Genomic DNA, 26,575 nt, shown 5'->3' with positions numbered 1-26,575 from the left:
CGCGCAGTGACAAAATCTTCTTTATCAAGTGATTGTAGAAAATTTTTATTTATTTTAATAAAAATTTTAATTTCTGGTGTAACTACATATTTCTATGAAATAATTAATACATTTAAAAAAGTTATTGTAGTTATTATTGTATATAGTTATTATTAAATTATATTTAGGGGCCCGAAAATTGTGTAGTGCCTCGGACCTGTTTTGAAGTAAAATAGGCTCTGGGTAAGGTACCTACCTATACAATGAAAATAAATATAATTTTTTAAAAACATGAAAATCTGATACCTAATGAATAGAATGAGACCAAAAAAGCCCTTCTAAATATTGACAAAGCACATGTAAAACCATTTTAAAATGGCAATAAAGAATTGTAAAAACTACTTACTCGACCGATGGAGCCCATCGTTTGCACACATAATAACTACATAAAAACTCGTATTGTGAAATATGCTTTAAATATTATTATTGTTTATTACCTATAAAAAATTCAAAAAAATGCTTACTTTCGGGTTTAATGTGCAATAAGTTTTTTGTTTATAAACATTTTTTAATTTTTGAAGTGAAAACTTCTTTAGGGACGTTGTGCGATTTTTGGATAGGGGAAAAAGCATTGAAGGATGGGGGAAAAGGATTTATTTCGCTACTGTCATCGCGACCGTCATGTAAAAATAGGTTTTACATTTATTTTAAATTTAAATACTACTATACAATTTATGTATAGATACACATTATATTATAGATACGTACAAAATTTATTTAGATGTACGTATGTATATGTATTGAAGTGAAAACTTCTTTAGGGACGTTGTGCACTTTTTGGATGGAAAAAAAGTAGTAAACTGGCGACCGTCATCGCGATTGTTATCGCTTCGAAGAAATAAATTTTTGAAGTGAAAACTTATTCTTGAGGGCCGTTGTGCACTTTTTGCTTGGAGAAATAGTATTAAATTAGCGACCGTCATCGCTTCGACGAAATAAATTTTTGAAGTGAAAATTTCTTTAGGGACGTTGTGCACTTTTTAGATGGTTAAAAAGTATTGAATTAGCGACCGTCATCGCTTCGGCGAAATAAATTTTTGAAGTGAAAACTTCTTTAGGTAAGCGGGTTCGACGTAACAAAAATGTTTAAAAGGATGATTTTTATTACAATAATTATTGAATAATAGTAAAACAATATACATTTTATTATTTTATATTTTATTACGAATATTTTGCAAAATAATACTCCAGGTCGATATACTTTGGTTAACTGCCGCGATGTAAGGGGCCACTAAAAAGAAGATTATTGACGTTTCTAGTCAGGAAGAAGTAGAAAAATAGTAAACTCGACTCAAAAACATTGCTGGAAAATGGCGATAAAATCAAAAACAGGAATTTGTGCAATTGCTTTAACAACAGTTGCATCTATATTTGTAGTTATATCATTTTGTACACCCTACTGGCTAGTAAATGATGGAAAAATTGAAGATCCCAAATTTCTACGCATCGGTAAGTTTGTATATTATATTGTGTTTTAGTAGGAGTGGCTCCTATGTTGAAATATTAGTGACTAATAATAGAAACACCTGTCTGGATGATTATTACAAATCATGATGTGTTGTAAATACAGACATGTTCTCAATTGTTTTATTTTGGATATTAACATTTTCATCAAATATACAATGCTACAAGACTAATTTAATAAGCAAAATAATCTAAAATAAAAGTTATCTGTCCTTTTAACCAGCCACCCTTTAAGTAGTATTAATCTATGGCGCTACAGCTTAAGTTGGGCCCTGGCTCCCAGCATCTGCCTCCAAGCATCTCTGTCTTTGGCTGCTCTCTTCCAGTTATCCAACCTCAATATCTCTTTAGCATCCCCATCCTTTCTCAATTTATCTATCCTCCTCTTCATTGGTCTTCCTACTGGCCGACCTACCACCATAGTTCTGCTTAGCATTCTACTAAGTGATCTGTCATTGAGGTGACCTGCCCAGCGCAACTCGTGGTTAAATCTTGTTCACCATAATATAGATACCATTGTCACAAATGGGTCCCAATATCCTCCTTAATATGTATCTTTCTTTCAAAAGTATTAATAACGTTTATTGTCTTTTCTGTCATGATCCACGTTTTTATGATGATATTCTAAACTTAACTTCCATATGGGTGTCTTTGTATCCAAACTAGAAGTATACTTTATTAGCCAGAATTATCCCTTTCCATATTCCTCTATAAGGTCCGGTCCTGGTAAAGAGACAGTGAGGTCGATTTGAATCTGCTCCGCAATTTAGCTTCAAAATTACTGAGGTATTGCGAACAGATAAATCACCAAAGTCTTATAAAGTGTAAATAAGTGAATTAAGTAATTTAGAGTGTAAACTAAACAAGAATTTTAAAAGTAAGATCCAACCATTATTAACCTAACCTAGTTTTAATAAAAATATATTTTAAATTACTAACAGTAAAACAATAATTATCATTAAGTTTTTTGGCACTGATAAGAAGTCACGGTCCGCTGGGGCGACTAGCCGTTGCTTCTTTCTGCAGTGTTAATGACTAATAGATAAATTCAAGTTTTTTGCACCTATCGAAAAATACAGAGTCGTAATATTATTGTTGATATAAATAAATAACCGATAATTAAACAATTTTTAAATAATTTTAAAAGTAAAATAAAAATTTAAAAATTAAATAATTAATAAATAAAATAACAATAATATTAATACATAGTAATAAGTAAATACAGAATTAGGTCTTTAAATAAAAACACAATGAGTGAGCATAGAAGCGAAACTGGAAGCGAGGTACAAACAGACGAAGAAACTAAACGGAAGAGAACAGAAGGAAACGATGACAGTTTTGAAAGTAAAAAAGCAAAGAGAACACAACATAAAAATGAAGCAGACAAAGATACAAATGCAGTCATGATTAGAATGATGAAAGAACTTATGGAGAAAAATGAAGAAATGATGAATGAAATAAAACAGGTCAGGAAGGAACAAGCCGAAAACAATAAGCAATTAATGGAAATGAGGCAAGAGAATCAGAACTTGAAAAGAGAAGTAAAGCAACTACAGGAAAGAATCGAATACATAGAAAAATACGGTAAGAAGAAAAACCTGATAATATCAGGATTGAAAATGGACACAAACGACGATAGAAACATTAGAGAAGAAATGGAAAATTTCCTAGTCAGAGAACTGCAAGTTAAAGTGAAATTAAGGAACGCCACAAAAATTGGAGAGAATCTCTGTGTTATAGAAACGGAAACAATGACTGAAAAAATGGAGATATTGAAAAACAAGAGAAAGTTAAAAAACCACAACGAACGCATTTACATAAACAGTGACCTAACGATGAAAGAAAAAGAAATACAGAAACAATTAAGCAAGGTGGCGAAAGAAGAAATAGAAAAAGGAAAAATGGCAAGAATTGGATACAAAAAGTTAATAGTAGACGGTAGAGAATGGAGATGGGATGAAGAGAAGGAGCAGCTATACGAAATAAAAAAAGGAGAAGCTGCACCAGGGGGGTCAAAAAAGTAAAAAATAATAATCAACATGAGAAAAATGGTAACGACATGGCTACAATAAGGACGACGAATTCGGAGAAAGGAAAAGAAGATAAGAAAGGAAATAAACAAATTGAAAATGTACTGAAAGTGGGCACATGGAATGTAAGTGGGACCTACGATGAAGGAGCATTAAGAAATTTAGATAAAATAGGAGAGAAATATAGAATCTATTTATTTATTTATTTATTTACGGGCCTTACCCATTATTACAGAATAATTTAAGAGCTAAAATATACATTAAACCTCAAAATAAATTATAAAAATATGTAAATATACTTAATTACAATCACAAAATGGTAACATTACACAGACATTATCACAGGTAATAAATTGACAAATATTATTTGGACACTTAACACTAAATCACCTAGCTACCCATAAATATACTTATAAATTTATAAATTAGTGTTCTTCCCCAAGCGTTAAATCCTTAAGAAAGCACACAAAGCGACTTTGACTTATACTGAAATCAATGTTCGGAGATAAGTTATTGGCTGTCCTTACAGACCTTGAACTAAAACTATTAAACTTTACATTAGTTCTACATAAAGGTTGTTGAAACATGAGGTGAAATCTAGTATTCCTTGACGGCACTGCCAAACCAATACAGTACAGTAGATCTGGGCAATCAGCAATCGAAATAATGGCCTTGCAAGAGACCAAGCAACTAGGAAGTGAGATAGTAAAAGTTGGGAAAAGTACCCTCTTTAAAAGCGGCGGGCCAAATAGATACCTGGGGACTGGTTTTATAGTATCAGACAGAATAAGACGAGTAGTAACTGACTTCCAAGCAATATCAGAAAGACTGTGCTATTTAAGATTTTGCGGGAAGTATAGAAAAATTAGCATAATTAATGCACATATAACATAATGCAATATAACAGGAGGTAAAAGCCTACATAAAGAAAGTAATGACAATGGCAAAAAACTAATAGAACTTTCAATGGAACATAACCTTAAGATAGTAAGCACACAATTTGATCATAAAGATATACACAAAATAACCTGGATCTCTCCTGATGGAAAAACGAGAAACCAAATAGACCATGTCCTCATTGAAAGAAAACACAACAAATCTGTGACTGATTGTAGAAGTTACAGAGGAGCAGATGCGGATAGCGATCATATATTGACAATAGTCAAACTTAAGCAAGAAATTCCCAAGCTAACAAGAAAAAGAACACAACGGAAAAAATACCAATTAGAGCGACTCCAAGATAAAGAGGTAGCAAAAAGAACAGAGGAAGAGATAAACAAGAGATTGGAAAGAATCACGACCGGGAACCTAGAAGAGGAATGGGAACAAATACAAGCAGCTGTGATAGAAGCGGCAGACCTTAGCATTGGGAAAGCAGAAAAAGAAAATAGAGAACAATGGTTTGATGAGGACTGCAAAAGAATTCTAGAGCAGAGAAACAACGCAAAAATGGAAAATATTAGAAACAACACAGAAAAAGTAACGAGTATTATAAAGAAAAGAGAAGATAAGCTAAGCGATTATGCAGGCAAAAGAAGAGAAAATCACTGGAAAAGCAACTAGAAATAATAGAAGAAAACTATGTCCAAAAAGAAGTTAAAAATTTTTATCAAGGAGTAAAAAAAACACGAGGGACTCAAAATAAATGCACAATGTTTTGCAGAAATAAAGATGGTATGTTGCTGGGAGACCAGACAGAAAAATTGAATAGATGGGCAGAATACTTTGGAGAATTATTAAACGATAAAGCCCAAACAGAAACAGAAATGCAACAGCGAGGGCAAGAAGTCGAACAACAACAAATACAAGAAGCGGAACCACAACAAACACAAGCACCGACAGAAAGGGAGATAATAACAGTAATAAAGGACCTAAAAAATAATAAAAGTGCCGGAGAAAGCGGAGTTCCAGCAGAGATATTAAAGGTGAGAGGAAATATACTGCAGCAAAAAATAGCTGGACTTATAAAGAAAATATGGGACAACGAAAAAATGCCGGAGCAATGGAACACAGGACTCATCTGCCCAATTCACAAGAAAGGTGATAAGACCATATGTGAAAATTACAGAGGAATCACACTGTTAGAAGTGGTGTATAAGGTATTAGCAAAAATTATAAGAACTAGATTGAAAGCTTATGAATCAGAGATAATAGGAGAATACCAGGCTGGTTTCAGACAGGAAAGAGGAACAACCGATTAAATTTTTTTGCTAAAGTTATTACAAAACAATAGTTATGAACAAAATCTACGCTTACATATGCTCTTTATCGATTTTAAACAGGCTTACGACTCAATCTCACTAAACAGGCTATACGAAGCAATGAGAGTACTAGGAATATCAGAGAAACTGATACGATTAGTTAAAATGACGTTAACCAACACAGTCAATAAAGTCATGATAGAAGGCAGTTTTTCAAATCAGTTTAACGTCAACAGAGGATTAAAACAGGGGGACCCCCTGTCAACAGACTTATTCAATCTAGTACTAGAAAATATAATTAGAGGAGCCAATATCCAGACAAGCGGCACGATTCTTAACAGAAGACAACAGTGTATAGGTTTTGCAGATGACTTGGTGTTTCTGACACGTTCAAGAATAGAACTTCAAAAAATGTTCAAGCAATTTGAAGAAGAAGCAAAAAAATATGGCCTGACTATAAACCAAGGAAAAACCAAGTATATGGAAATGAGAGGAGAAAATGCTGAAGAAAATAAGTGGATTACTCTAAGGACAAATGACAAAGATTATAAATTTGAGAAGGTAACTGAATTTGAGTACCTTGGAGTCACAGTTACAAATAGAGGAGACGAAGAGAGAGAGAGAGATAGATAAACGGTTGTTAAAAGGTAGCAAAGCAGTAGGTTCATTAAACACACTGTTGATGGCAAAAAACGTGTCCAGGGCAGCCAAGATCCGAGCGTATGAAGCAATAGTGAGACCAACGGTGCTGTATGCATGTGAAACTTGGACAATGAACCAGAAAGTAGAAAAGAAGCTAGAGATTTGGGAGAGGAAAATATTGAGAAAAGTTTTTGGTGGTATAAAGGAGGATAATGGGAATGGCGCAGAAGAACAAACCAGGAGCTAATGGAGATGTATAAGAAACCTAAAATAACTCAGAAAATCAAGGCACAGAGAGTTAGATGGTTGGGCCATGTTTTACGAATGCCACAAGAAAGAAACGTCCTAAGAGTTTTATCAGCAGGAGAACAAGGGAAGAAAAGAAGAGGGAGACCACGAAGGAAGTGGTTTGATGCCGTCCGGACTGACCTAGAAGAAATGGGTACAAGAGACTGGAGAGGACAAGTACAGGACTGCAAAAAGTGGAAGAAATTAGTCAAGACTATCGAAGCCAAGGGCCTCTAAGGCCTGTAGGGCTGTTATATATATATTCCTTCCACCTCGCTGCTGCTGTACTCAATAGGGAACTTGCATAAATTTTTAAATTCGAAAAAAATGTTATAAATCACACAACATAATTTAAAACATGTATCAAAGATAAAAAAGTTTTGTTTGTCTTTCGTTTGGCCCCTAAAGACGATTAAAAATTCAAATTAAAACAGGTGGTCCAAAACGCTTTGTGACGTCACTTGGTTTTACATTTACATTGTTCCAATAAAGTAAACAGAATTTTAAATTAGACGTTATAAACGTCAGTAGAAAATACATTTATGTGACGTTACCAGTGTTTTTGATCGTTTGAACTATTCATAGAAAAATTCGTACTTTTACAAAATGGTTTTATTTTCAATAGTAAACCTTCGTTCCTTTCCTTCAAAAACAGTATAAAACTACAATTTTAACAAACTGGTATATATTATTACAATGACATACGATAAATGTCATTAGAATATAAATATTTTTGACTTATTCCACGACGATGAGCTTGCCAAATACCCAAGTAGGTGGAGGCCAATAAACTAAAGAAGGAGAAGAAGAATATACCTAAATATAAGGTTGTGTCTAGGTATACGTTACCGTGTATGTAAATAAAAAAGTTAGAGTGTCAGTGATTTCTTATTTTTTATTTGTTTAGTGTTTGTTTTTAAATTAACTACGGAGTGTGGACAATTATTTAGTTCTTTTAATGAGTTTAAGAACATTTTAAAACAGTACGAAAAAGATAAGAGACTATAAATTAATATATATTTTTTTTAGTTATAAATGAAATAGTATGTATTACCGTAAAAGATTAAAATAAAAAGAAGACCTAAAGCTTTCACAATAATAATTAACTTGTTCTGAAGCTATTATCCTTGTGGCATTTTTGTAATCAAAAATGGGAACTAAGCCACAATTTAACCAAAAAATGATTTTATTAACGTTTCGACATCTAAATCGGACGTCGTTGTCAAAATACAAAATATTATTAAATTAAACAAAAATGGTGTTGCTTAGTAAAAAATTTTTCTAATAATTTATTTAATCTGACTAATTTTTGTATTGTGACAAAGACATCCGATTTGGACGTCGAAACGTTAATAAAATCATTTTTTTAGTTAAATTGTGGCTTATTTCCCATTTAGAATAGTTGATTATAATAATTAACTTACGTATAAAACTATAATATTAATGAAAGCTGGAACCCTAGTACAGAAATAAAAAGTAGAATTGCCAAAGCAAGAACAAGTCTTATGAAATTTAAGAAAATCCTGTGCAGTCATGATCTAAATTTGGAACTTCGCATAAGAATGGTCCGATGTTATATATTCCCAGTACTACTTTACGGAGTCGAAGCATGGACACTGACAGAATCGCTTTTAAAAAACCTAGAAGCATTTGAAATGTGGGTCTACCGCCGTATCCTGAAGATCAGTTGGGTAGAAAGAGTCACAAACGAAAGGGTTTTGCAACGTTTGAATAAAAGTTGCGAAGTAGTGAACACGGTTAAAAGGCGCAAATTGGAATACTTTGGTCATATAATGCGTCACCCAGAAAAATATGACATACTTCACCTTGTCATGCAAGGTAAAATAATGGGAAAAAGAATTGTGGGCCGCCGTACAACTTCTTGGCTTAAAAACCTACGCCAATGGTTTGGGAAAACTAGCACTGAACTATTTCGTGCGGCTGTAAATAAGACAATGATTGTTAATATGCTGGGCAACATGAGAGCCAACGATCGACAAGCGGTCTCGGCACCTTAAGAAGAAGAAGAATAAAACTTATTTTAGCAATATTTTGTACGTGTCATATCAACTAAATACATATATTTATTTTGCTAACCTAAATATATACTTTTACATATACATTGATTTATTACAATTAAGTTTGAAACATCTAAATAGTTCTGCTTCCCTTCCCTTAACAAGTATTTTTCTATCAAACAAACACTAAACATATCAAAATAGCATGTACCAAAATATACAGTCACTGCACACGTTAAATAATGAAGTCACTGGCTTGATCAATTTTAATTCGCGTGTACCTAACTTTTTTATTTGCGTACACGTTAGAGTCGAAATATAACCATAATAATAACTAATGTAAAACTATGTGACGTCACGGGTCGTATGAACTATTTTATACCGCAGAAGACTTTAAATATGTATTTCTAAGTTATTACGAGTTTTTGAAGCATGAAATTTTGGAAATCTCATTTTTAAACAAAACTGAACATTATTATGTAACAAAAAAAAATGTGCAAGTTCCCTATTATCTGTATACCCAGGTATGTGAGCTGTTTTACTACTTCAATATTAGTGACATCCATTGTCAAATTCTGCAAGTTTTGTTGTTAGTATTGTTTGTATTAGGGCTTTAGTTTTATCTATGTTGACGGCTACACTATTTCTTTCACATTTTCTTCAAGCTGCACATAAAGTTCTTTGATGAGTCTTGAGGTTCTTTCCATCAAGTTTACATCATCTACGTACATTACAATCTGCCTAGACTTATACACATACATACATAATTGATGATCCTCTTATACCGTAAGGTGTTGAGGTGTCTTCTTTACTCATTATTCTCTGCGAACTTATGCCACTTTTTTCAGTCCCTAGCTAATTCTTTGGCTTCCTGACACGCTTTTCCTCTATTCTGCAATATTTCCATCACACTTGTATTCCACGTTTTCCTTGGTCGGCCTCTCCTGTTTTTCCCTATCGGCCTCGCTTCCCATGCCATTTTAACCTGTCTGCCGTCGTTCATTCTAAATAAGTGCCCAGTCCATTTTAATTTCTTTTCATGAATTTTTTCCTTTAATGATTTTACTTTTAATTCTCTTCTAATATCTTCGCTACGTTTTATTGATTCTCCTAGCTCCCACAACTTTTCTTAAATACCTCATTTCCGCTGCTTGCAATCCCTTTTCTTGTTTGTCATTCAATAACCAATTCTCTGCTCCATATGTAGTGATAGGTACGTAAATTGTTTTAAATATTATCATTTTGGTTTTCCTAGTTATTTCTTTTTTATTTAAGAAGTTTTTATACAGCGAATGATATGTTCTTGTGGCTGCTTTTATCCTATTTCCAATTTCGTCTTCTTGTGTCCCCTTCTTATTTAAAATTATTCCAAGGTATTTAAATGTATCTATCTGTTTTATTTTTTTGCCTTGGATTTCAATATTTAAGTTTGTATTTAAGTTAATATTTAACATCTTTCTTGGATATTGCCATTACTTTTGTTTTTTTTTCCATATTAATTATTAGATTGTAATTTTTTAATTCTGCCTCCCAGATTCTTATGTTCTCCAGAGCTCTTTCAGTTCTTGCCACAATAACAATATCATCTGCAAATACACAGGCTTCGATTTTTATTTGTTGTAGATTTCTGTATCCTATGGTATATTTTTTTGGTTTTGGCCAGCATTTTTTAATTACTTCGTCTATTACACAGATAAACAGTAGGGGGCTCAATACCCCTCCTTGTCTGACACCGTCGTTATTTGTAAATTTGCTGGAAATAAGATTGCCTGTTCTTACCTGATTTATGGTATTGCAATACAAACTCTGGATTGTGGTTATCAGTTCCATATCCACTTCCTTATTTGTCAAGCTTTGCCACATTCCCTCCCTGCTGACCATGTCAAAAGCTTTTTTCATATCTAGGAATCCCAAATATACCGTTTCATCTTTTAGTATGGCTTTTTCGAAGATCTGCTGTAGAGTGAAGATATGGTTCTGGACGCTATGTGCTGGCCCAAACCCACTTTGAATATCTGCTAATCTAGGCTCGACTAATTTCACCTTCCATATTCCGACTTTCATATTCCTTCCACCTCGCTGCTGCTGTACTCAATTATCTGTATACCCAGGTATGTGAGCTGTGTTACTACTTCAATATTAGCGACATCTATTGTCAAATTCTTCAAGTTTTGTTGTTTGTATTGCTTGTATTAGAGCTTTAGTTTTATCTATGTTGACGGCTAATACTATTTCTTTCGCATTTTCTTCAAGCTCCACATAAAGTTCTTTGATGAGTCTTGAGGTTCTTCCCATCAAGTTTACATTATCTATGTACATTACCATCTGCCTAGACTTATTAAACAGTAAATTTTTTGGGTTTACTGACATTTTTCTTACGTATAACATTTATTCCATACATATATTAGAGTCAGTGCCAGCCTATCTCCCTGTTTTAACCCTTTGGTGTGAAACAGGTAGTTTTAACCTTTTGAGGTTAACTTAGTTATTTAGAAGGGATCTGTCGATTGATTTTGAAATAGTACTTGCTCTTCTATGTGTCATGGTAGATTGAACTAACTTTACCAATTTCCTTGGTATATGAAATTCATGCATAATTAATATATTTTATCTCTATTTATATTATCATAGGCTTGTCATAAATCTACAAAGATTTGGTAGATATCTATGTCATGCTCCCAGGCTTTAGGAAATATTTGTTCTACATTGAATACCTGGTCAATAGTAGATCGTCCAGGTCTGAGTCCAGCCTGGCCGATCTCCTATGTCTATTCTGTGAAATAACTTAATTGATCCATGTAAACACCTTATAACTGACACACAGAACACACCTTATAACTCACACAGATTAAAAATCTCATCTTTTAGTAAACCATATCATACTTATGTTAAGTTGTTCTGTATCATAAAAATGCTTGCTGTATCTTTAAAGGTCCTCCCAATGGATACATTAATACATATTCCTTGCTTCTCCGAAGCATGGGGGTAATAAAGGTTATTAGAGCTGCTATTCAGCTGCTCATTTATGGTAATGCATTCAAAAGCAAAAATGATCTTTCAGAAGTAGGGGACCGTTCAAGTAGTACATAAGGCAGGTTGGGGGGGTCAAATTCCTTCAAAAATTGCGTTACGCAATAATTAAACTCCCATAAGAGTCCGTTACGTGGGGGGGGGGGGTTAAAATCTTCAAAAATCGCGTTACGTAATACTTGAACGCTCCCTAGACAGTAAATGATGAATATTAAATTCTTAATTGTATGTCAAAAAATGTGCAATAACTACATCTTAAAACCCACCAAATTTCATTTGCATATCTCAACCGTTTTTAAAGCAATAAATAAATTGTCAATTTGTAAGAACAATTTCAACACCCCCTATACAGGAAACGAAGCATTCGCGGACATACAAGTATCAAGCAAACTGTCATTATTTTTGGTAAACATTTGATATAAACTCACCGATTAAGATATGCAATTTTACATACATTCACATTGTTGCCATATCTAGAATCGCTTTTTATGGAGTGAAAGTGTAAAAAAAATTATATTTGAAATAATAACATAAAAAAATGTGAAATAATAATTTATATCATTTGAAATACCTAATTCTTAAGTTCTCAATATTTTTAGTGACCAAAACATAACCTGACCAAACCTAACCTAGCGTAATCGAAAATAATATAAACAAGCTAATAACTGAAAATTTAAGCGGCAAATTACCTTTAAAATGACTAAAACATAACCTGATCAAACCTAACCTAATCAAAAATAATATAGCCACTTTACACCATGCAACTAATTGTGCAATTAATTGCACAATTTCTTGCAGCAATAGAAATTGCATCGTGTCATACGCGAATTGCACAGAAAAGCTGCAACTCCTTGCTGCAAGAATAAGTTGCAGCTAAATAGAACATGTCCTATTTTTCATGCAATTTTTTCTGCAATTTGGTTATATTTTTAGTAACTTTTAAGGCTACAGTGTTTGTTTTTACTTTTCTGCTGTCAACAAATAAAAGATTTTGATGACATTGAACTTCTGTCATCTTAAATTTCAAACCAAACAATTTATTAACAAAACTAGAGGAACTTTTTACCAATTTCACGCTTCACAGATAATATTATTCAGGTGAATAACTTTAATTATGCAACATAGGGATTAAAAAAAACTATTTTATTTCTTACAACTTGTTTCCTTTTGTAAATGAATAATATGTATTACATACTTGGATTAGGTATTAATTGATTTTGTTATACTTAATACATAATATTATAATTTTCTCAAATTATAATCTAACATCATCTAATATCTGATAATTCTACTCAAAAAATTACATTTAATTTGTAAAAACAAACATAACCTAAAATGTATGCTATTTTGTCAAAGTTTCTGTCTATTTCATGTCGTTTGCACCGTGTAATCACTTTATTGCAGAAAGTTAGTTGCAACTTATTGCACAAGTTCTTGCGCAAGAAATTGTGCAATTAATTGCGCAATTACTTGCATCGTGTAAAGTGGCTAATATAAACAAGTTAATAACTGAAAATTGAAGTGACTTAGTACCATTCAAATATGTATTATTTAGTGACTATAACATAACCTGATCAAACCTAACCCTAATTATTTTTCTAAATTTCACCTTAAATTTATGGTCGCCTTTCACCTAGTAGACAAACACCCAAATAATTATAATTAAACTAACACATTTCCATAAGGAATTTTTTTAAAATAATTTTTGTTAAATACGGCAACATTGCAGAATCAAATGCGCTCAACCCTTGTTTAAACCAAATTTAGACCAAATGCGCAACTGTCATGGCGTCCATATTTTGAAATTGTGTGAAAATATCACATTTTTAAATGAGTTAAACACAAAAAAAAATGCTGAGCGCACTTATTTGTAAATTTTAAATTGATAAAAAAGTAAGGCAGAAATCATATACACAGTTGTCAGACCCGTGGGATGAGTGAGTCAACACCAAATAAATACCTTATTTTTTCATGCAGAATTACCCCTTAAAGTTTGACACCCTGGTCGGAATGCGCATTTTATCATGTTTGGTTTGAAATTCGATATGTTTAAGAAATTTCAGAAGCCGTCAAAGATACAATGTTTTAACATCCCATTAATCATTTTTAATTAGTCAACGGATATTAGTACAGTTAAAATAATTGGACAATAAAGATTATGCCAGATAAATTGAATGTTTTTTCTACTTTTAAGGACAAACAAAGCAAGTTGGTCAAAGCAAGCTTTGACTAAGTAGATCACCACACATTACTCAATAGGCTTTATAATGTTGGGTTTAGAATAGACACTCTAAAATGGATTAAGAGCTTTTTGTCTGACCGTCAGCAAAGAGTTAAAATAGGTTTGTATCAATCAGATTCTATAAATGTTACCTCAGGAGTTCCCCAAGGAGGACACTGTTCTCCGATTTTCTTTGTTTTATTTGTAAATAGTATTTTTGAATGTTTTAAGAACTGTGAAGCCCTGGGTTTTGCAGATGATTTGAAATTTTTTAGAGTAATTGGCAGTTTGGAGGATCAAAAACTTCTGCAGGAAGATGTTGATAGATTAGATCAATGGTGTAGGATAAATAAGCTAAGGTTAAACATTTCTAAATGTTGTCACATAAGCTTCTTTAAAGGAATTAGAAAATTGAATACTTCATATTCATTACAAGGGATAACACTGAATTATGTTTCTAAAATTAAGGATTTAGGGGTTATATTTAATGAAAACTTAACTTTTGTGGAACACATTAATACAATTACAGTGAAATCATCAAAAATGCTAGGTTTTATAGTTAGGAGTTGTAAAACTTTTTCTGTAAATACATTCAAAATTCTTTATTGTTCATTAATTAGGTCTAGATTAGAGTATGCTTCGGTGATATGGTCTCCATATCATGCAGTGCACATTGCAACAATTGAAAGCATTCAGCATAAATTCTTGCGGGTGTGCTCTTATAAACTTAAGTTGATTATAGTAGATCATGAGTATAGTGAAATTGAAAAGCAACTTAAGTTACAATCCCTGGTAGATCGCAGGATTTGTGCTGGATTAATATTTCTGTACAAATTAGTAAATTGTACAATATATTGTACAGATCTATTGAATCAATTACACATTGGGATTCCCTCAAGAAATAGGAGAAATCGTTCTATCTCATTTTTTGTACCATTTCACCGAACAAACTATGGTTACTACTCTCCTTTAGATAGATATGCAAGAATTATAAATCAGTATCATCTAGAGGTCTTTGGTATTAGTTTATATTATTTTAAAAGTCAGTTAAGGAGCATAAATTTTTAGATTGCAATATGACGTGATGTAACCTAGTCTCTATTTAAGGGTGTATTATGATAATGTATAATGGAAATAATTTATTTTAAATTTTTAATTTAGAATTAAGTTTATTTTCAATCTGTTTACATATTGTTATTTATTTTGTTAATTGTAATTTGTTAATGGGGTTTTCTCATAAAATAAATAAATAAGTTCATTAGTGGAACCTAATTCAAAATTATTTTGCACATCATATTTGAAACATTATTTGATTAAAACATCTCATTTTTGTTGGTAATTTGTCTGGACTAAATTACAGTTCTGTTTATCCTAGACGGGATATGTTAATACCAACATTCACACAATGTTGCCAAACTGAATTTTGTTATATTCAGTGTAAATTTTCTAACCGATTCCCGCACCGTCTATACCTAACTTTTTTATGGTCCAACATAAGCGAATAAATCAAAAACAGAATGTTGACAAAATGTGATGCTATAGTTGGGTTTTAATTTCAGCATTTTATAAATGCTAGAATATTCCACAGGGTGATGCGAACTTTGAGAAAAAAGACACAATTTGATTCGTACACCTGGTATACAGTGAAAATTTACTTGTGTAGCAACAGTATTATTACAGCGATATTGTTAAAGAATAAGGCTATAACATATTAAAAAAGTCACTTAAATCAGACAACAGGTTTAGGAAATTCGAGACATCAAAAATGACCAAATTTTTAAGTGGGTCGATCTCTATGCACTTCAGTTTATAAACAAATTGAATACATCATGCTTTGGAAAGGACTTTCACTTTCCTCTTACTTATTTTCCATAAAATAATTTCAAGGTTTATTCAGACTTTTACAGTGACTGTATATTATGCTAAAATTTTAAGTATATTATTACCTATATAAGATTTGAGAACTCAACAACCAAAATAAAATAAAACTGAAAGAAAGTCATAAGACTAAGTCTTTTATGCTGTTAACCTTATATATTTTCTTTTTAGGGCTTTGGGAAGTTTGCTTCAGAAACTTTGAAGATTTCAGACATCAATATGACTATCGATTTACAGGATGCTGGTGGGTGTTTGAAGAAGAATATTACATAATATTTGATTTCCTCTTACCAGGATTCTTTATAGCAACACAATTCTTTTTCACCCTTTGTCAGACTCTAGTGTTGGTAGGTGCCTTCTTAACATGGATGTACTGTTTTTGCAGCAGAGATCATGACAAATACTTGCTTCTCTTACTCAGTAATGGTTCCATACTTGCCTTAGGTGGAATTTTTGGTTTTATCTCCGTTTGTATTTTTGGGGCAAATGGGGACAATAGAGACTGGATGCCTCACTGGCAGCACAATGACTTAAGTTGGTCCTTTGCTTTTGCTTGTGTTGGATCACTTTTGTTAATTCCAGCAGGTGCCTTATTTTTAGTAGAAGGTAAAAGAGCCAGATATAGGAGATTTGGTGGTAGAACAGAACATAATCCGCCAGCTCAATACACAATGGAACCTCATCAGAAACCGTCTGCTCCACATCATACTGATATTTAAATAATATTAAAAAGATTAGCAACTTTCTTATTAGGTATAATTTCAAGCTTCTTTATAGTTACACGAAAAATGGTTGCATAATAATATATCTTATTTAAATTATGGTCTAGCATTTTTGTTTTCAATTTGCTAAATCAATATTTTAAATTTCTTTCTTTATATAATATGCATTATTGGATAATTGTGTAATGTATACATTATTAAATGGAATAATTAATTACTTACTAATTACTTTTGTCTGCATGATGTACAAAAGTTATAAAAGATTACTACAGCATGGTGTTATAAAAGGAGGTGGAAGTTAAGTAGATTTCAAAAAAAAATTTAATAAGTTCAAAGATTTAATTTTTTTATTCTTTTTGTATAGCACTAATTGTACTATAGCAAATATTAAAAATGTATTTTTCCTGAAAGTTGTTCTTAACAAATAATACATATAGGATTGTGACATTGTTTTATTTTGATATTGAATTTTAATTTTTATTGAAAAATTAATATTTTGCTATAATATAATCAAATCTTTACAAAAATTGATATTTATTCTTAACAAACTAATACATTATTAAACTATCTTATTATTGAGAGCTTGAAAAGCTTTCTCCAGTAGCTTCAAGTAAGCTCCACTTTCCCAACACCTCATCTTGTCAACTGCATTTAAGTTTTAAATTAATTTAGTTTAAATTATATTAAACGACACAAAATTAACACATCTACATAAAAATCATTAGTAATGTTATTCTTATTACTTTTAAGTAAAACTTAGTATATAAACATACAAATAATATGAAATATTTTTGTGAGCCATTTATCATTTAAGAATAAAAGTAGCTATGCTTTTTCTCATGAGGATCTTTCAGTGCGTCACAGTTTTTCGATTTCTTTCTAACGCATTAAATTGTATTTGACAGAAAAAAACGCACGTCGGTGATTATATTTCGTCGGTGACATTTATAACATTTATTCAAGTTGTCAATACATGTCGCTATAATCGAAAATAAAATCATTTGCGAATTATATAATATATCTACGAATATAATCTGAATAATTTAAAAGACTATACAAATCAAAGAAAATACCATTTTTTAAATGCAATAAACAAAATTGATTTGTTTTTATGCCAAATTGCAAATAAAATTTGACAACTGTCAGATTTAACTAAAATGTCATGTCACTAAAATGTATATTATCACGGACTTACCTTTTTTTCTATCATTTGTGACGCACTGAAAAATGCTCATGAAAAGAAGCATATACACATGACATGTGTGATATATTTTGATGTTATTGATATACAGATGGTAAAAGTTTAAAATATAAATTAAAAATTTGTTATGGATTCAAAACTCTATAATCTCTTTTTTATTTTATTTAATTTTTGAACTATTTAATCAGTAGCGCATTGCCAAATCTTCTTCAGTCTGTTTACATCCACTCCTGGACAAAAGCCTCCCCCATGAAGAGTTCTCTACTCTTTTCTGTTTTGTGCTATTTAGTGCCAGTTTCTTCTCACTTTTGCTTTGATGTCGACTAGCCACTGTTTTTGTGAGTCTTCCTCTACTACGACTGTGATCTCCAATGTACAATGTTTCTCATCCATCTTTCGTTGTTTTGCCTTGCCACCTGTCATACCCAGTTCGATTTCAATTGAGCAATTCTTCCAATTACATCTTCTATTTACGTCTTCTACCTTCGTCCTGCTTCACAAGTACTCATTTCGTAAATGTTGTCTCAGAGAAACTCCTAACATAGCCTGTTTGATGGCCCTCTGTAAGTGTAATAGTCTCAATTTCATAGGTCACAATCGGTAGAATACAACTATTCAGAATACCCATTTCTTTAGATTTATTGGTATCTTTTTGTTTTTCAACATAACACAACAACAATATTTTTTAAGTTCTTGTTTATATTATTTAAAAAAGTAACATTTTATCAGGCCAATATAAAATCCTTCTTATAGTAGATATTTGCTTCTAAACAATAATTTGTAACTACTTAATATTTCTACACTCGAATGTTGAAGACACATGCAAAAACAACATTTCATGTATCTGAGAGAATCTCCATTGATTAAACAGTACAGTGTTATAATATATTAGTTACTAATCCGTTTTATCAAAAAAAATTTTTCATTGATCGTTGTGAATGGTCTACAAGGAAGCTTAAAAAATAGAATGGCAGCTCGTATCAGCAATAATTCCTTAATCATCGCTACATCATTATACTTTTGCAATAATTAAAAAAATCAAAAACCAGAAACTTAACTGAATTATATATTCTAGGTAGAGATACTAGATTAATTATGAGAAACGATGCTGGAAAACAACGAATAATAAAGACTGGAATTGTCAATATTAAATATTTAATAAAAAATGACCTGATAAAATTAATTTAAGAACAAGTTTAACACCGTATTATTGAATCAACCAAGATTCTACCAAATATATGAACTATTAAACATTTAAAACATACCTGCCACATGAATTATAAAAATGTTACATAGTCGCAGTCTTTTGTTTAGCAAATATCACCAACACTATCCATTTTAACTTTATAAACAGTTATTACTATTTTATCAAAAAATGAACAGATCATTTTGAATATAAAGAAATAGCGTGTTCTTTAGCCAGTGGCTTAAAAATACAGAGGCAATGTTGCCACTAACTGTAATAGTGCACCATTGTTTGAATTGTTCAAAATTACTTTCTCAATGTCAAATTTTTATTGCTATAAATAACATAGTGTTCACCAATTTTGAAAAAAATATCCATGTGTTATGATTTCTTAATAATAAATTTTTAATTTCGATTTTAAACTTTTAATTCCCTGTATATCAATAAAGACAAAACTTAGAATGCATGCTTATAGAACTTATATTTCTTAAAATTAAATGACGATTTTCCTACAAAAATATTTCAGATTACTTTGGAAACACCCTGTATTTATTTTTTATAAACGCAATAGGTGGGAATGCACTGATTAAAAAATGAAGCTTGTCATTTATTCCATATTGAATGACTGGTTAGTTAGTTAAAAAGAGTTATACCGTTAAAAAATTAATTACTTAGAATTACTAACAAAATTCCCAATTTTTAAGAACAAAATTGTTAATTTGCAATTCATTATTTTTAATTTTAACTATGTTCGATTTAATTCCTTAATTTAATTGATATTAAAGTGCATACTTAAAAACAATACAAAAGTTTCATAGGTTGAAAAAACCATAATTTAGTATGTTTTTGCAGTGCTTGTAGTTAAGCCATCAGAACTGTTTATTTAATAAAATTCCTACTTATTTTCATGAGATATCTTTATGCTGTCAAATATTTTTATTTACTAGCTCATATTACTGTACAAATAGTCTGAATGGTTCTGTTTTCATGTATTTGTCATATTTTTTAACATATATTTACAATTACGAGATATACATGCAAAATAAAGTAAAGATAATAACAGTCAGCAAGCTGATTTCCAACTGTACATCCAGGTTTTTGATTGCTAGATCCACAGATTTATTTTAGTGAATATCGGCAATGTTTGTTCAAATCAAGACTATCACACTTATCTAATATACGTCTCAAGTTTTTATATTTTTTATATGTAAACCTAACAGATTTGACATATGTAATGGTCGCAACTACATGTGAAGAGGAATGTAGCAGTGGTAGTATGAGGCTATAAGTTACCGATCATAATGGGGTTCGGACAAATAATTCCCGGACAAAAAATCCCCACAAATTATCCCTGGACAAAAAATTCCCACAAATTTTTTTGGACAAAATATCCCCACAAAAAATCTCTAAGAAATATTTGCTGTCGAATAGTTCTCTAAAAGTTTTCCCGTGAATGCAATCGACTCAAATGTTTTTCAGCCTCAGTGCATGAGAGTTATTCGCGGTGTGCAAGTACTCTGAAGGGATACGCGAAACGATCGTGCGCGAATAGCGGAGAAATATTGCAACTTTCTTAAATAATTCATATTGTCAATTGAAATTGTCAAATTGACGTACAGCTGGTTCCTAAAAAAACTGATACGACTCTTAGTAAGATTTGATTATTTTGAGCAGTGTATTTGATTGGTCTGACATTATATTATATTTATTATCACAGACTGTCAAAGTCAGTTAAAATAAATAAACAAACAACTGATTACATATTTATGTTAATAAATTGTAATAATTATTAAGGTCTAAATTTTATATTATTTTGAATTTCTGCATTTTATAAAGAGAATATAAATGATAGTTTTTACATAAAATAGGGTTGTTGTTATCATTTTTATTATTATTAAAGAATAAAACAAACGACTTAACTCAACAATATATTAAAGCAAGAATTGTAACCAAATTAAAAGATAACTGGGCACTATCAGAGGCAACAAAACATTTTAACATAAGCAGAACCACAGTTTTTCTATTAATAAAAAATGGAGGGAACAAGAAACTCTCGAAAGAAAGGAGTGTCTGGAAGACCAAAACTATACTAAATTTAGGTATGTAAAAATAAAATTAATATTTTGTAATATCTCTATCAGCAGTGATAACAGCTTGTAGTCTTCGGTGCATCTGCGTGAAAGGAACTATGAAATTGTCTTCTTCAGAGAGCTCTTCCCAAACCTTGCTTTCTTTCGAGAGTTTCTTCTTCTCTCCATCTTTTATTAGTATTAAAAACGGTTGTTCTGCTTACGTTAAAATGGTTCGCTACGGCAGATAGTCACCAACCATCTTCTAATTTCGTTACAATTCTTGATTTTAGTTCTTTGCCAGCATGTAGAGCCATATTTTGAGGTTGAACAGAATAAGTTATCTGACAAATTTTAAGATTTGGCAGTGACATTGACAGTATGTAAATAATAAGTATTTATCCTTCAAAATACACTGCTCAATTTTCTATAAAATAAGCTTTAAGAGTCGTATCAGTTTTTTTTGGAACCAACTGTACATTTCATACTTATTGTCATTTAAGAAGAATAATTATATATTGCTTCACAATAATGATATGATATGCAATTATTATATAAAGGTAAATTTAATTAATTGTATTTTGCTTGCAGTACTGCATTTTAATAACTAATTTTATTTACTACATACAATTGTTTACGTTTTAATAACATAACCTAAATCTTATTTTTTCTTCTTATTATTTTTTTTGGACTATGGCCTTGACAATTATCCAGTAACCAGGACCATATAATTGGCCAATATAATGAAAAGTGCGAATCGAAAGTGCAGAGCGAAGAAACCAGGTGTCGCTTTTCCGAACTTGCACCGTCCCAATAGCACATTATAGCAATCGCCATGAAACCGCTTTTCGGCATGAAAATAATGATAAGCAATTAAGATTAAGCATGAATTGTAATTTCGATTACCAAATGTCGAATTCCAATTCCAACTCCATGCCGAAAACTTTACATTTTACATGACAAGTGTGTGAGTTTTTTCAAAAATCGTGGAAGATATGGGGAATGAGCTAAGGCTGTGGGAATCATGTTGTAATTATTCCCTTAAGTCTTTTGCTCACTCTGCTTTGAATAACTCTGTTCAAAACATTGCCTATTCGTGATGATAACTGCTGGTCTTGAAAACGAAAATCTTAATTGTAATGCAAAAAAACCTGTTCCGTATTGTGAATTTAACGTCAAAAATATTTAGTCATCATCATCATCAATGGTGTTACAATTCTTTCCGAGTCATTGTCGCGTTTACTATTGCCTTCCATGTTTGTCGGTCCTGTGCTCCTGTGCAAGCAACATGAGAGAGCAGACATATCTGTATAAGATTTTGATGTATCAAAACAATTGAAATTTCCACTAATTTCAATGCCAATCCCAGAACCACGCATTGCGAGAAAAGTTATACAAAGTTTTTCGAATATTTTGAATTTTTTGGTGCTTTTGGGAACAAATTTATGGGCATTACTATTCGAGATCCGGCTTTAAAAAAAACGTAATTTTTGTCCGGAATTTTTTGTGGGGATTTTTTGTCCGTGGATTTGATCCAGTGATAATTTGTGAGGATTTTTTGTCCGGGATTATTTTTGTCCTAGCTTCACAATCGGAGATAAACTGTTTGTTTCCTATATTTGTGTACACTTAGTGATACACAACACATAAGTAGAGGAGAAGCCTATACTCAATATTGCGTATGAATAGCACATGTTTATTCAATTAGTTTTAATTATGTTTTAGAGATTTTTATTTAGTTGGTCAAAATCGTATAAATTTTTCAATTTAAATATTGTCAGTGAATCTCTATCTATTTTAAGTACATATTATATACAATTTGGGACACAACATAAATGTTTAAAAATGTCCACATATTAATTTCAAAAATATGACAGCTGATAATACAATTTCTAAGAACTATTGAACCAGTAGTGTTTTTCACAATAATGCATTTTATGTGATGACACAGTACTAGCCATAACTATTATAAATAACTGACAAAACTGTAAAAATAACAGTTGAGATGCAGATTAATTATCACTTTTAAGTTTTTAACACTTATCACTTTTTTATTTATTAAATAACACTTTTTTATCATTTGAATACAAGAGTGTATTATTAATAACATACCTATATTTCAAAGTGCGAATTTGGTAAATTTTTCTAGTCCTTAGCCACTATGATTTGATAGATGTAACTCTTGTGTACGGATGGATATTTTTTGTAAATGTTATTTATTACTAGTTTTATAAGAAAACATCGTTATGAGTAACTTCTAAATCTTACAGAGCATCGTCGAAAATACATTTATCTGAATAATATATAGTGTAGATGTGAATAATATATACCAATTTAGTACCAAGAAGAAAACATTGCAAAACTACAATGATATCTGTTAGTTAAAGGTTTCCTGTTTTATATGTTAGTTTAGTGCAATGGGATATAAGGATTTCGCCATATTTTGGATTTTAGTCAGATCAGAAAAGGTCATTTATTATCTATTGATTATTTAAAGTGCATTCTAAATATAATTAAGTACAGTGTAAACTTTTTATTCGAATAGCCAGCAATAGTTTTTAACGTAATAATTTGCAAAATATGCATTTGATAAAAAAGAGTTTGGTAATCAAATCGTAGTGGTTAAATATTATGAATATGTATATGTACGCCCTTACTTATGAACTATTTAAACCTGAACCATTTCTTGTAATACAGTAGTACAGCTAAAAATATAAAAAAACTGTTTTTTCAACTTGAGACTCGATAAATTCTTTAGATATAACTATTATATTATAGAAACTCTAATTGTGCAGCTACATAATGAACAAATGTATTTACAAAAATTGTTATTTGTTACTTACTCCAAATAGTACAATTTTATATTTCCAATAGAATTTTGCTGTAATATTTGCCATTTACTCAACATAGTAATTAAGGAAATAGTAAAAGTCACATTAAATAAAACTACAGTAAATTTTGGATTCTTTGATACTGTGCACTGGACTGATAGTCCTGATAGTAGCACGTTCAAATGGAACATTAATATTGTATGAGATATTGAGGTTGAAGATAAACCATGTAGCGTTTATCAGAATTGAAAGTTTATTGAAGTAAACAATTTGTAAACATACTCAATATTCAATTGAATTATCGATTGCTGTATTGAAAATTCCTAATACAGTGCCTTTAGACGTTGTGATCGGTATGTTTTAAAATAAAAAAAAATGGTTACATTTTAGCAACAACCATGAACAATTGAAAGTTTCTATGAAAGATATGACTATAATAAAGTTTATTATTGTACTATTTGGAAGACAATTATTATTAGACGCTTTAAACGAATCTCTAAAAGGAATCTCTATACTTGTATTTTACACGTAGGTTTACTTTTATATGTACGATAAAGATTTGTATTATATTTTGGGGAAGTATTTGTAAGATGTAATTTTTGTATTTTGTGGACATTCTAAAACATAGCCTTCCGTCCATTTTTAAATATACAATTTATTATAAAGTATTATTTTTATTTTTGTTCACATACAGAGTGAAGTATATTCTGTTTTTAAAACAGACACGAATTGTTAATTTTTGTACAAAATAAAGTATTTTTTATATTTGAAATTTGTTTTTGTTCTTATTCAAAGGAGAGTCTTCGTAAATGTTTTACTAGGAATGGTGCTTGTAACATTTGTGATAATAAAATATTCAACACTAATGAACTATTTTAAATGGGAAATAAGCCACAATTTTACCAAAAAAAAATTAATGTATTAACGTTTCGACGCCCAAGTCGGGTGTCGTTGTCAAAATACAAAATAATACTAAATAAACAAAAATGTTGTTGCTTAGTAAAAAATTCTTCTAATAATTTATTTAATCTGACTCATTTATATCTGCAATTCAGGCATGTATTATACATTAAGTAGAAGACTGTAAAATGATATTGCCAATATTGATGAGTTGCGTTCCTGGGACGACTTTACCAAAAGATAGTTCATTCGATTACATGAAATCAACCCCAACTCAAGAATATCCGCCACAAAAAATCATAGCATGTGATCTGTCTTTAACCTTTCAGAGATAACGTGGCATGATGGTACATAAAGTGTAACGTACGGACTCACAGTCCGCGCATCCAGAAAAGATCCAAAAAACAAATATTTTCGGAAAAACGGTCTGAGAACTTGTCAATTGTTTAAATATAAAGACAAAAAAACATTTGCAAACAAATTTATTATAACTTGCACTTAAACTCATGCTTCAAAAATAAAAGTGAACGGATATATCCTTTTCACATTTTGAGTGCTATAAATCACAAAAACCTAAATTTAAAAAACACAAAACAATTATTTCTAAGAAACTAAACAATGACTAAATAAAAAACAAATGTTTGAGCTGCGCAAAGTAGATACATGAATGAACGGAAATAAGTCGATCTTCGCTGCTGTCTTCGGAGATTCTAAGATTCTCTCCTCAATGTCTTCTTCCATGTCGGTATCGTGGTCCTGTACTTCTTCATAATCTCCTTCTAAACTAGCATCATCATCGTCAGGTTCAGCTTCTGACTCAGAATCAGAGAGAAATTCCGCATGTAGCTTTTCAAGATATGCTAGTTGCTTTTCGAAACTCATCTTAAAAAATCTGTAACAAAAATAAGTTTATATCAATCAAATATACAAAAAACGTAATCAGTAGATCACTCCCAATTATAAATTACATAAATATTTTTATATTTACCCTAAAAACAAAATATTTTAAAATTGAATCTTACCTGAAGATTTGTGACAACTTGTATAACGTGCGGACGCACGTTCCGCAAGTCAATATAGCAGCAGAACTAAACGCACTAAGACAATTCTCACAACAGTACTGAATAGAGTATCCCCTCACTTAAAGTTAGCGAGCACGCCACGACCGAGATCGTAATTAATCATCAGAAATCGACAAATATTTAGACAAGCGGAGTCATAGTCCGCACGTTAACTCTGAAAGGTTAAAAAGACAACCAAATGCAACGATGGCAGTAAAATTCTCGCGCTAGAGATTCCATAGTAAATCACGAGGGAAAAACCAGGAAAAAACCTCGTGATACCATCCCGACGTCGTAAGTATTTGGGCTAACATTTAGTTTACTCTCAAAACTAATACCAAATTCTGACTTTAATGTATACAGGGTGGTTCATCTTATTCGCCTCGGTCTCTGTACGGAAAACCACTTGATATTTTAAAAAAATTTCTTCACAGAAATATACAGGGCCTTTAATACTACAACCTAAAAATAATGTGAATTATACAGGGTGTTCCAAAAAAGAGTGGTATATCAAAGTTATATTTTTTCTTATGGAATGCCCTATATCTGATGACATTATTGAATTTACCTTAAAAAATAAGCTATACTTTCATAAGGGTTCCCTATACCTAAATACAGGGTGTTTTGATTTATTTCGATTTTTATAAAAATGTAAGGTTTTAGAAAAAAATAAATATCTACCAATCTAAGAAGCAGTAACAAATATTTTTTCTTGGATCTTAATAAAAGACTATTTAGTATACTTAAACAGATGCTTATTGTAACAAAATTTCTTACAAGGTGGTCAAAATATG

At 31.1% G+C, this 26,575-nt stretch overlaps 2 protein-coding genes across 3 annotated transcripts in view; one reads left to right on the top strand and one right to left on the bottom strand.

The window, feature by feature from the left end:
* The window catches only part of LOC126889889 (uncharacterized), a 232,416-nt gene that overhangs the window by 42,354 nt on the left and 163,487 nt on the right, over positions 1-26,575 (bottom strand). The window lies entirely within an intron of this gene.
* Positions 1,290-24,592, top strand: LOC126889892 (uncharacterized). Its single transcript, XM_050658601.1, has 2 exons — positions 1,290-1,488; positions 15,983-24,592. Exons 1-2 carry the CDS (start codon positions 1,350-1,352, stop codon positions 16,528-16,530), a joined length of 687 nt encoding a protein of 228 aa, XP_050514558.1. The 5' UTR covers positions 1,290-1,349; the 3' UTR covers positions 16,531-24,592.

This window comes from Diabrotica virgifera, chromosome 8 (genome assembly GCF_917563875.1).
Source record: "Diabrotica virgifera virgifera chromosome 8, PGI_DIABVI_V3a".
NCBI classification, from domain to species: domain Eukaryota; kingdom Metazoa; phylum Arthropoda; class Insecta; order Coleoptera; family Chrysomelidae; genus Diabrotica; species Diabrotica virgifera.
This window is presented reverse-complemented; position numbering and strand designations above follow the sequence as displayed.